At 39.2% G+C, this 13,337-nt stretch overlaps 2 protein-coding genes across 2 annotated transcripts; both read right to left on the reverse strand.

Moving 5' to 3' along the window:
• Positions 1-652: 652 nt before the first annotated feature.
• Positions 653-1,687, reverse strand: LOC106607617 (trace amine-associated receptor 1-like). The gene has a single exon (XM_014204759.2). It carries the CDS (start codon positions 1,682-1,684, stop codon positions 653-655), a length of 1,032 nt encoding a protein of 343 aa, XP_014060234.2. The 5' UTR covers positions 1,685-1,687.
• A 4,131-nt stretch (positions 1,688-5,818) lies between these two features.
• On the reverse strand, positions 5,819-6,844 carry LOC106607618 (trace amine-associated receptor 1-like). Its single transcript, XM_014204760.2, has one exon. It carries the CDS (start codon positions 6,842-6,844, stop codon positions 5,819-5,821), a length of 1,026 nt encoding a protein of 341 aa, XP_014060235.2.
• Positions 6,845-13,337: the final 6,493 nt, after the last annotated feature.

A 13,337-nucleotide genomic window follows, 5' to 3' on the forward strand; every position in this document is an offset into this window, starting at 1 on the left:
ATAGAATATGTTTCTTAACACTTCTACATTAATTTGGATGCTACTATGATTACGGCTAATCCTAAATGAATTGTAAATAATGATGAGTGAGAAAGTTACAGACGCACAAATATCATACACACAAGACATGCTAACCACTCACCATTACAATAACAGGGGAGGTTAGCATGTCTTGGGGGTATGATACTTGTGCGTCTGTAAATTTCTCACTCATAATAATTCATGATTCATTCAGGATTATCCATAATCATGGTAGTATCCACATGAATATAGAAGTGTTCTATTCCTATTTACTGTAAAAGTGACTCCAAAATTACACAATATTTATCCTCCATTTCTATTAACAGAATTTGTAGAGGCCCAAGCTGTATGTGGTCATTGTTGCGTGCAATGAATATGGGACCAAAAACCAAACTTTTTACTACTTTAATACACACATAAGTGACTTCGTCCCAATACTTTTGGTCCTCTAAAATGGGGGGACTATGTACAAAACGTGGTGTAATTTCTAAACAATTCACCTGATATGGATCAAACTACCCTCAAATAAATATTTCAGTCTGCACTTTAACATTATAGTCATTGTATCATTTCCAATCCAAAGTGCTGGAGTACAGAGCCAAAACAACAAAACATGAGTCACTGTTTCAATTTATTCTGAAAACAATTGTATTTCTGAAGAGTCAGGTTGAAATATTTTACTAGAAAATATAATTCTAAATGCTCTCCTGAACCAACTGTAAAAGAATGCATACACCATGGGATTAATAGTTGAATTCAAATAGCCAATCCATATAAGTGTTTCAAACAAAACTGGTGGGGTAGAGTAACTAATAAAAGGATCAATGCTGTTGACGACAGAAAAGGGTGTCCAGAATGATAGAAATACCCCCATAATGATAGCAAGTGTTTTGGTGGCCTTCCTCTGTGATTTGCCTACAGAGTTCTGATTGGTTGTACCCTGAATTGAGCGTGCCTGTCTCTGTGCTATAAGGAAAATCTTTAGGTAGATGCTAAGCATCCCTACTCCTGGGATGTAGAATGAGATCACCGAAGCCACAATACTCAACACTTTGTTTTGAAACAAAATACATCCTCCCTCACAGGCAACATTTTTGTAGTAAAAATCCTCCATGCCCCAAATATTGAGCTCCAGAAATATCATACAAAACCCTACTACGGCAGAAACAGTCCAGGTGACCAGAATCATAATCAAAACAACGTGAACAGTTATTTTAGTTCTATAAAGGAGAGGGCGACACACTGCATAATACCGGTCAATAGAAATAAAACACAAATTAAGAATGGATGTATTGCACAACATGACATCAGTGCTGGTTTGGATTTTACAGAATACATCTCCAAAATACCAGCAGCTTTCCAGTGAATATACAATTCTGGGAGGCATCACTAAAACCCCCAAGAGGAGGTCTGACACAGCCAGAGAGAGGATGAGGTAGTTGGTTGGGGTGTGGAGCTGTTTGAAGTGAATGATGGGGATGATTACAAGAAGGTTGCCACACACTGTGAGAACAGACATTGAGCCAAGTAAGAGATAAAGTAATACTCGTATTGTTGGAGGAAAGATTGATCGTTTGCAAGACCCATTCACTGATTCAAAACATAGAAGTATATTCTCAACAATATCAGCCTTGCTGAGACTGATTCCTGGTTCCATGGTCATGGATGAAAGAATCTTATCTGAAATATGAAAGAAACATTATTGTCATATTATTACTATAGATGTAAACATCAATGATAGAATATTAGTTGGAAATGATTACATTATGTTGGATGATTTAATTAAACAAATTCAAATGCTGTATTTTAGTCACTTGATAAAATGTATTAAAATTTACATTAGTTTTGCTTATTCGTTGGAAATATTACCACAAATACCGAAAGGGAAGTGTTTTGCCATTTCAAAAGATGGTTAAGTACATTTTTCTGTTCAATTCAACATACCTTACCTCTCAGCCATGCAGATGGTGATGTATCACATGTAAACCCTTTTTCTCTGGTCGCAATGTGATGCAAATGTGAACTTGACTCTTGTGCTTTTGTACCTATAGTCTATTACCATAATGATGATCACAATATAACATTGACCAATCAGACTACATTCTACGTAAAAAAATCTGTAGCAGAGCACTAAAGTTAATGATGTCATAGTTGTAACCACTCCCTTCTAGAGGATATGACAGTCTCTTTCATCAGTCACAAGGCCATCCAATCAGTTAGCTCATTACACATTTTACTGTTTTTCCAAATTTTCTATAATAATTTGATTTAAGGGGCTCGATTCAATCCGTATTGCCGAAGTTCCGCATTGTAGCCTAATTGACATTTAAAGGCAATGTTCTATTCACAGCATTATCAGGAATTACCTTTACATTATAAGCTCACTACAGTGCAGAATTTCAGAGATAAGGCTTGAATCCAGCACTACCCCACAAGACCAGACTTGTGGTTACACATAAGAGAAATCACTGATAGGTTTATAATACCTACAGTAACCACCTCCTCATTCCAAATATTGGTGATCCAAATGCACCTTGATCCAGAATGATGTGTTTGCTGATATGGTAGTAGGTTACACAGAGTACACAGAACACAGAGCCATTTTAATGTGACATCATTGCTTAGCTCTTTCGAGTTACTAGGTACTCATCATGTTCAGGCAAGTGCACAGATAGGGCTCAACCAGCGCCCGAGCAGCTGCTCTTTTGCCGGCCTATGAAAAAGTGTCCTTGCAGCTTGGTGGATTTAAAAAAAATGTATGAATAATACAAATGTAATAAATTGTCTCTTTTAATTTTTAACGTAACGAATTGCACATCAAACTAGCTATTTTCATGAGCTCCTGAATCTCAGGAAATGTGCCCTTCACCTGCCATAAGAGTGCACTCGTCAGTTTTGCATGTAGTGGCCACTGGCTGGCGATGCCGGGTGGGGAGACTTGAATGCTGGTTGGAGGCTATTATTGAGTTGAATCTGTCATATCTGTCTCTCACCATTAGGGACAACAAATGGGTTAATTCTACTACGTGTTAGTAAGAGGCAGATGTCAGAAGCAGAACAAACTCAAATAATGTAAAACTAGTTTATTTCAACAGCATAGTTAACAGAAGTGTAAAGTAGCTATACTGAACAAAAATATAAACACACATGTAAAGTGTTGGTCTCATGTTTCCTGAGCTGAAATTAAACATCCCAGACATTTCTCTCAACTTTTGTGCACAAATTTGTTAGCATCCCTGTTAGTGAGCATTTCTCCATTGCCAAGATAATATATCCACCTGACAGGTGTGGCATATCAAGAAGTTGACTGGACTAAACAGCATACTCACTACACAGGTGCACCTTGTGCTGGGGACACTAAAAAGCCCCTCTAAAATGTGCATTTGTGTCACACAACACAATGCCACAGATGTCTCAAGTGTTGGTAATGTGTTATTAGAGGAAAATTAAGTGATATACCATATCATGTGAAGTATAAAGTACGATCTGCAAAAATATTCAGTATCACAGAAAACTTTACACATTATCAACACAAATAATCTTTATTTCAATAATATCACCGAAGTGCAAACATATATTCACCATGTCATTTTGACAACATCATTTCTTCAGCTGGATTTGCAGAGCAATATATAAAAAAAACTGAAAGGATTCTACATTCACAGAGATCCTATGAAAATGTGTATGACTACATCCACTCGAGGCCACTAATGATGTGTTACCATCTCTGCACCCCATGTACTCTGTGTATGTATGTATGTATGTATGTATGTATGTATGTATGTATGTATGTATGTATGTATGTATGTATGTATGTATGTATGTATGTATGTATGTATGTGTATGTACAGTAGGGGAAAAAAGTATTTGATCCCCTGCTGATTTTGTACGTTTGCCCACTGACAAAGAAAAGATCAGTCTATAATTTTAATGGTAGGTTTATTTGAACAGTGAGAGTATGCTGTTTAGTCTATTCTGTCTCTCACTGTTCAAATGAACCTACTATTAAAATTATAGACTGATCATTTCTTTGTAAGTGGGCAAACGTACAAAATCAGCAGGGCATCAAATACTTTTTTCCCCCACTGTATATATGTATGTATGTATGTATGTATGTATGTATGTATGTATGTATGTAGGTAGGTAGGTAGGTAGGTAGGTAGGTAGGTAGGTAGGTAGGTAGGTAGGTAGGTAGGTAGGTAGGTAGGTAGGTAGGTAGGTAGGTATGTATGTATGTATGTATGTATGTATGTATGTATGTATGTAAGATATGGGAGAGGAGAGGCTAACTCCTACTAGTGGTTGATTTCATGTTTTGGGGCCAACTGGATTTACTTGTTTTTTAAACCTACACACCTGTGTCTGATATGGTTTAATAAAGGACAGAACAAAGGCACATGTCACACTTCTTTGTCAGTACTGATTTTAGACATACGGTGAGCTCCAAAAGTATTGGGGACAAATTCACTTATATGTGTATTAAAGGAGTCAAAAGTTCGGTTTTTGGTCTCATATTCATAGCACGCAATGACTACATCCAGCCTGTGACTCTACACATTTGTTGGATGTATTTGCTGTTTGTTTCGGTTGTGTTTCAGATTATTTTGTGCTCAGTAGAAATGAATGGTAAATAATGTATTTTGTCATTTTGGAGTCACTTTTAGTTGTAAATAAGGATAGAATATGTTTCTAAACACATTTTTTGTTGTTGTATTTTACCCCCTTTTTCACCCCATTTCATAATATCCAATTACGATCTTGTTTCATCGCTGCAACTCCCCAACGGGCTCGGGAGAGGCAAAGGTGGAGTCATGCATCCTCAGAAACATGACACGTCAAACCGAGCTTCTTAACACCCGCCTGCTTAACCCGTAAGCCTGCTGCACCAATGTGTCGAAGGAAACACCGTTCAACTGATGACCTAATCAGCCTGCATGCTCCCGGCCCGCCACAAGGAGCGGCTAGAGCATGATGAGCCAAGTAAAGCTCACCTAGCCAAACCCTCCTTTAACCCGGGACGACGCCGGGCCAATTGTGAGCCGCCCTATGTGAATCCCTGTCACTGCTGGGTGTGACACAGCCTGGGATCAAACCCGGGTCTGTAGTGACGCCTCAAGCACTGCAATTCAGTGCCTTTGCCCCCTGCTCCACTCAGGAGGCCCGTTTCTAAACACTCCTACCTTAATGTGGATGCTACCAATGTTATGGATAATCCTGAATGAATCATGAATAATGATGAGTGAGAAAGTTACAGACGCTCAAATATCATGCCACCAAGACATGCTAACTTCGCACCATTACAATAACAGGAGAGGTTAGCATGTGTTGGGTGTATGATATTTGTGCGTCTATAACTTTCTCATTCATAATCTTTCACGATTCATTCAGGATTATCCATAATCATGATAGCATCCTCATTAATGTTGAATTGTTCTATTCTTATTTACAGTAAAAGTGACTCCAAAATTACACAATACATTATTTACCATTAATTTCTATTGATAGAGTTTGTAGAGTCCCAAGCTGGATGTAGTCACTGTTGCGTGCAATTAATATAGGACAAAAACCTAACTTTTTACAAATTTAATACACATATAAGTGAATTCGTTCCAATACTTTTGGTCCCTTAAAATGGGGGGACTATGTACAAAAGTGGTGTAACACCTTCAAATGAAATCTGTCAGTCAGCACTTTAACCTCATAGACATTGTATCAATTCAAATCCAAAGTGCTGGAGTACAGAGCCAAAACAAGAAAAAATGTGTCACTATCTCAATACTTTTGGAGCTCCCTGTATTTATTCTGAAAACAATTGTATTTCTGAAGAGTCAGGTTGAAATATTTGACCAGAAATGATGATTCTAAACGCTTTCCTGAACCAACTGTAAAAGAATGCATACACCATGGGATTAATAGTTGAATTCAAATAGCCAATCCATATAAGTGTTTCAAACAAAACGGGTGGGGTAGAGTAACTAATAAAAGGATCAATGCAGTTGATGACAAAAAAGGGTGTCCAGAATGATAGAAATACCCCCATAATGATAGCAAGTGTTTTGGTGGCCTTCCTCTGTGATTTGCCTACAGAGTTCTGATTGGTTGTACCCTGAATTGAGCGTGCCTGTCTCTGTGCTATTAGGAAAATCTTTAGGTAGATGCTAAGCATCCCGACTCCTGGGATGTAGAATGAGATCACCGAAGCCACAATACTCGACACTTTGTTTTGAAACAAAATACATCCTCCCTCACAGGCAACATTTTTATAGTAAAAATCCTCCATGCCCCAAATATTGAGCTCCAGAAATATCATAGAAAACCCTACTCCGGCAGAAACAGTCCAGGTGACCAGAATCATAATCAGAACAACGTGAACAGTTATTTTAATTCTATAAAGGAGAGGGCGACACACTGCATAATACCGGTCAATAGAAATAAAACACAAGTTAAGAATGGATGTATTGCACAACATGACATCAGTGCTGGTGTATATTTTACAGAATAAATCCCCAAAATACCAGCAGCTTTCCGCTGAATATACCATTCTGGGAGGCATCACTAAAACCCCCAAGAGGAGGTCTGACACAGCCAGAGAGAGGATGAGGTAGTTGGTTGGGGTGTGGAGCTGTTTGAAGTGAATGATGGGGATGATTACAAGAAGGTTGCCACACACTGTCAGAACAGACATTGAGCCAAGTAAGAGATAAAGTAATACTCGTATTGTTGGAGGAAAGATTGATCGTTTGCAAGACCCATTCACTGTTTCAAAACATAGAAGTATATTCTCAACAATATCAGTCTTGCTGAGACTGATTCCTGGTTCCATGGTCGTGGTTGAAAGAATCTTATCTGAAATATAAAAGATACATTATTGTCACTTTATTAATATAGATGTAAACATCAATTATAGAATATTAGTTGGAAAGTATTACATTATGTTGGATGATTTAATAAAACAAATTCAAATGCTGTATTTTAGTCACTTGATAAAATGTATTAAAATGTACATTAGTTTTGCGTATTCGTTGGAAATATTACCACAAATACCGGTTAAGTAAATTTTTCTGTTCAATTCAACATACCTTACCTCTCAGCCATGCAGATGGTGATGTATCACATGTAAACCCTTTTTCTCTGGTTGCAATGTGATGCAAATGTGAATTTGACTCTTGTGCTTTTGTACCTATAGTCTATTACCATAATGATGATCACAATATCACATTGACCAATCAGACTACATTCTACGTAAAAAATCTGTAGCAGAGCACTAAAGTTAATGATGTCATAGTTGTAACCACTCCCTTCTAGAGGATATGATAGTCTCTTTCATCAGTCACAAGATAATCCAATCAGTTAGCTCATTACACATTTTACTGTTTTTCCAAATTTTCTATAATAATTTGATTTAAGGGGCTCGATTCAATCCGTATTGCCGAAGTTCCGCATTGTAGCCTAATTGACATTTAAAGGCAATGTTCTATTCACAGCATTATCAGGAATTACCTTTACAATTTAAGCTCACTACAGCGCAGAATTTCAAAGATAAGGCTTGAATCCAGTACTACCCCACAAGACCAGACTTGTGGTTACACGTAAGAGAAATTACTGATAGGTTTATAATACCTACAGTAACCTCCTCCTCATTCCAAATATTGGTGATCCAAATGCCCCTTGATCCAGAATGATTTGTTTGCTGGTATGGTAGTAGGTTACACAGAGTACACAGAACACAGAGCCATTTTAATGTGACATCATTGCTCAGCTCTTTCGAGTTACTAGGTACTCGTCATGTTCAGGCAAGTGCACAGATAGGGCTCATCCAGCGCCCGAGCAGCTGCTCTTTTGCCGGCCTATGAAAAAGTGTCCTTGCAGCTCGGTGGATTTCTTAAAATTGTGTGAATAATACAAATATAATAAATTGTCTCTTTTAATTTTTAATGTAGCGAATTGCACATCAAACTAGCTATTTTCATGAGCTCCTGAATCTCAGAAAATGTGCCCTTCACCTGCCATAAGAGTGCACTCGTCTGACTTGCATGTAGTGGCCACTGGCTGGCGATGCCGGGTGGGGAGACTTGAATGCGGGTAGGAGGCTACTAAGTTGGATCTGTCATGTGTGTCTCTCACTGTTAGGGACAAAGAGTGGGCTAAATCTACTACTTGTTAGTAAGAGGCAGATGTCAGAAGCAGAATAAACTCAAATCATGTAAAGCTAGTTTATTTCAACAGCATAGCTAACAGAAGTGTAAAGTAACTATACAGAACTAAAATATGAACACAACATGTAAAGTGTTGGTCCCATGTTTCATGAACTGAAGTTAAACATCCCAGAAATGTTCCATATGCACATAAAGCTTATTTCTCTCAAATGTTGTGCACAAATTTGTTAACATCCCTGATAGTGAGCATTTCTCCATTGCCAAGATAATCCATACACCTGACAGGTGTGGCATATCAAGAAGCTGACTAGACTAAACAGCATGATCATTTCACAGGTGCACCTTGTGCTGGGGACAATAAAAGGCCACTCTAAAATGTGCATTTATGTCACACAACACAATGCCATTGATGTCTCAAGTTTTGAGGGAGTGTGCAATTGGAATTCTGACTGCAGAAATGTACACCAGAGCTGTTGCCAGAGAATGTAATGTTCATTTCTCTACCATTAGCCACCTCCAATGCCGTTTGAAAGATTTTGGCAGTATGTCCAACTTCAGACCACGTGTAACCTTGCCAGCCCAAGACCTCCACATCTGGCTTCTTCACCTGCAGGATTGTCTGAGACCAGCCAACCAGACAGCTGATAAAACCGTAGGTTTTCACAGGCAAAGAATTTCAGCAGAAAACCGTCTCATGGAAGCTCATCTTTGTGCTCCTCACCAGGGTCTTGACCTGACAACAGTTCGGCGTCGTAACCAACTTCAGTGGGCAAATGCTCACCTTTGATGGCCACTGGCACGCTGGAGAAGTGTGCTCTTCACCGATGAATCCCAATTTCAACTGTACCTGGGTAGATGGCAGACAGTGTGCATGGCATCGTGTGGGTGAGTGGTTTGATTATATCAACGTTGTGAACAGAGTGCCCCATGGTGGCGGTGGGGTTATGGTATGGGCAGACAAGCTACGGACAACGAACACAATCGCATTTTATCAATGGCAATTTTAATGCACAGAGATATCGTGACGAGACCCATTGTCGTGCCATTAATCCACCGCCATCACCTCATGTTTCAACATGATAATGCAAGGATCCGTCGCAATGATCTGTACACAAATCCTGTACGTTTAAAATGTCCCAGTTCTGTCATTGCCTGCATACTCACCGGACATGTCACCTATTGGATCATGTTTGGGGTGCTCTAGATTGACGTGTACGACAGAGTGTTCCAACTTGCACAGCCATTGAAGAGGAGTAGGAAAAAATTCCACAGGCCACAATCAACAGCCTGATCAACTTTATGCAAAGGAGATGTGTCTCGCTGCATGAGGCAATATGGTGGTCACACCAGATACTGACTGGTTTTCTGATCCACGCCCCTACCTCTTTCTTTAAGGTATTTGTGACCAACCGATGCATATCTGAATTTCCAGTAATTTCCTTATGTGAGCTGTTACGCAATAAAAAATATTTGAAATTGTTTCATTTTACATTTATATTTTTGTTAAGTGAAATTACAACTCGTCTCTTTACTGTAATTGAGTAGGTTTTCCGAGTACATGTACTTTTTTTTGTATTTTTAAAAGTCAGTCATTTTTCTCTTACTTGAGTAAAAGTGTTTTAAAGTAACAGTATTTCGACTTGAGTAGGATATTTCAATACTCTTTCCACCCGTGGTGAGTGAGTGAAAGAGGTAGTTTGTGAGTAAGGGAGTGAGTGAATGAGGGAGTGAGTGAAGGAAAGAGTGTGAATGGGTGAGCGAATATCAGTCGGTCCCATGGACAAGTAACTTTGGTTGAGGTATGTAACCCCGGTTCTCTGTAGCAGATGGGACATGCCCTCTCTAGCATGTCATAAGTTGAAGCCTTATTCAGTCATGGCTAACAGGCCAATCAGAGCTTTGTGGGTGTACACCCCACGTGTCTATATAGAACTAGGCAATGCACTGATCTCTTTCTAAGAAATACCTCTTACACAAGTCTTGCAAGAGGGGCAATCTGATGAGATGTCTCCCTCCTCTCCTTCAGAGAACCGGGTTTACATACCGTTAACCAAAGTTCTCTTTTCGTCGACCCAGTTCGACATCTCACTATGGCACACCCCGATTGCCAATAGCCTGTTTCTGGAGAAGTCTGTTGTGGTACATGGTAATACATACACAGCTCTAGCGCCGAGGACTGTGTGCGCCACAGAAGGCAAAGTGACACCCAGACGATAGAACCTCACAAAGGTGTGAGGGGAAACCGAACTAGCCGCCGCACAAATCTCCAAGATGGAGATGGCCCTGAACAGTGACCATGACGTAGCAATTCCTCTAGTGGAAGAGTCCGGACACCCAGGGGAGACTGCAACCCCCTAAAACTGTATGCCTTGACAAATCCCTACCCCGAGCAGGGTTGGCAAAGCAAACAAACAGTTGGTCACACCCCCGGAAAGGCCTAGTCCTATCCATGTAGATGTGCAGGGCGCATACTAGTCACAGCGTGTTCAGGCGCAGCTTCTCTGGGGAAGAGAACGGCAGAGGGTGGAAAGGGAAGAGGTCAGTGGCTAGACCACTATAAGTCTTAGGAATGACTTTAGGAACTAACGTTGGGTTAGGACATATCATAACCTTGGAGTAGTTGGGGGCAAACTGAGTACATGAAGGATGAACTGAAAGTGCATAAAGGTCACCAATGCAGTTGGCCTTGGCAACAAGGCTGTCTTATATGACCGAATCTTAAGCTCCACCTTCTCCAGGGGTTCAAAGCAAGGCTATTATAGTTTTGTGATTACATTTTTTTCAGTACAACCATTCCAAAAATATTTATGTGACCATTACAATCTATGGAAGAATCGGAATGCATGATTTGTCACCAGTACTTTTACATGTGAATAAAACATTGTATGGTTGAGAGGGATTAGGCAAAAGGAATGGAAAATAAGTCCGGCTGCACAACCGATTGGCAAACTTACTGAAAATTAAGAAATCAATTGACTAAATGGAATAAAAAGAACAAGAAACTATACTATGAAACAAAGATAAATTATATAAAAAATGATAGTGAAAAGATTTGGAGCACCTTAAATAAAAATTTGGGCAAAAAGGCAAACTCAGCTTCATCATTCATTGAATCAGATGCCTCACTCATCACAAAACACATTGATATTGCCAATTACTTTAAGGATTTTTTTCATGGCAAGATTAGCAAAGTTAGGAATGACATGCCAGCAACAAATGCTGATGCTACACATCCAAGTATAACTGATCGAATTCTGATAGACAAGCATTGTAGTTTTGAATTCCGAAAAGTGAGCGTGGAAGAGGTGAAAACATGACTGAGGATAAAAGCGGATGATATTGCCACTCCTCTTTGCCATATCTTCAATTTAAGCCTACTAGAAAGTGTGCCCCGTCAGTAATATTATTTGTATCTCAGAAAGTAATTTGTATTGCTAGTTATAGCCTAATGTTAGCTAGCTAGCTAACATTGAACCTAGTTGGTTAGCTTTAGCTACCTGCAGATTCATGCATGGTGCATGCTAGTATGGGTTGGGATCAATGTTCTTCTAATTTTATAGGGCACTGTGAAAATTTTAGGTCTCGTGAGCGGAAACTTGAACATTGTGAGAATTTTGTGCAACTTCCGGCACTCATTTACTGTTACCACTGAGGATGTACCCTTACAGTTTTAGACAGTAGCCAATAGTCTATTGTTGCTATTTGAACATAATGTAGCCCTACCATCAAAACCAATGGAGCAAATCCCATAACATTTTCACATGGAAATAGCATTAGATTTGTATAAGATAGCCTACAGTAGCCTATATGTGGTGTTCAGTGCAGGCCTACATTGCATGAGACTTTAAAAAAAGTTTTTACATTATGAAGGGCTTGACATTAATTAATTACTTTTTACTTGGTCTGTAACACGATGGGCCAAATAGGTGACCGTAAATTGCGTTGTGTTGTGTTGTATGATGCAAGAAACGACTTTATAAAATAAAGTTGTTTCTTGGCCTCACAAGTGAATCCTTAAAGAGATGGGTGGGGCTAAAGGCTTAACCTTTCTGGCGCAGGCGTTGCGCTAGCAACCCACCTCGACAACATCCGGTGATATTGCAGAGCACCAAATTCAAAATACAGAAATAGTCATAATAAACATTCATAAAAAATACAAGTGTTATACATCGGCTTAAAGAGGGTGTGAACGATGCTGAATGGGTGTAGACAAAGATGAGCTCTCCAGTAGGTGTACCAAAATATTCAAGGTCCATTTTCTCAAAAGTGGGGTTACAAGTTTATCAACTTTCAAAGTAAAATTACTTTTCCATTGTTCCTCAACTGCAGTGTATGATGTACCATTGTCTAGCTCTGAGTCTCCACTTTTATCCAATGTAAAAAACATAATTTCAAATTTTGCCACAAATTTTGCCACATAAAAAATGTGATAAACAATGTTAGTTTTCAGTTTTCAGTTTTCATTCACAGTTTTCATTCACTTGTCCATGAAGGTCCGCCGCGCCACCTTACTGTTCAAGTGAGCACAGCACAACAAGGTGAGTCCAAAAACTATGCTGTAGCTAAGAAAGTAATATTAAGTGTATGTTGTGTAGTAAGCTGTTAGTAGCCCATGTGCTTCACCCTAATAATTTGGTCTAATTTCCCCTCTTAATTTTGCCTACTGTTCTGACTTGGTGCTGCCTATACATGTTTTAGAGAAATGTAATCATCGAATATTGTAAAAAAAAATTGACGCACCAAGATTTACATGCTAAAATCACCACTGTACATTTCATCAATAATAATTTTGTCATCTTCATGTTTTTTCTGCATGATAAAATCAATTTCCAAACTAGTACTTACTTCCTAAATGTGCGGTAATCTGGTACAAAATGCGCAAGGAGCCCAGAGGAAAGGCAGCCTTGATGTGTGCCTTTCTCCTGCCATTCAAACTCAAAGCAAAGCATTGACATGACTTGCTCATGCGTGTTTCTACCTTATACTGCCAGCTAAAGGAAGGCAGAGAGAACCGTTGCCTTTCATCTTTCAATATGTCCCATTCATTTGTCCCATTCAAAGTACTGGGATAGGCAGAGTGATAGACAGAGTTCGCTACTGAGATTGAACATCAGCATGTACAATGCCAAGGTAAAGAGAACCGTGAGATTTTGAAAGGCC

This window comes from Salmo salar, chromosome ssa06 (genome assembly GCF_905237065.1).
Source record: "Salmo salar chromosome ssa06, Ssal_v3.1, whole genome shotgun sequence".
In the NCBI taxonomy this organism is placed as follows: Eukaryota; Metazoa; Chordata; class Actinopteri; order Salmoniformes; family Salmonidae; genus Salmo; species Salmo salar.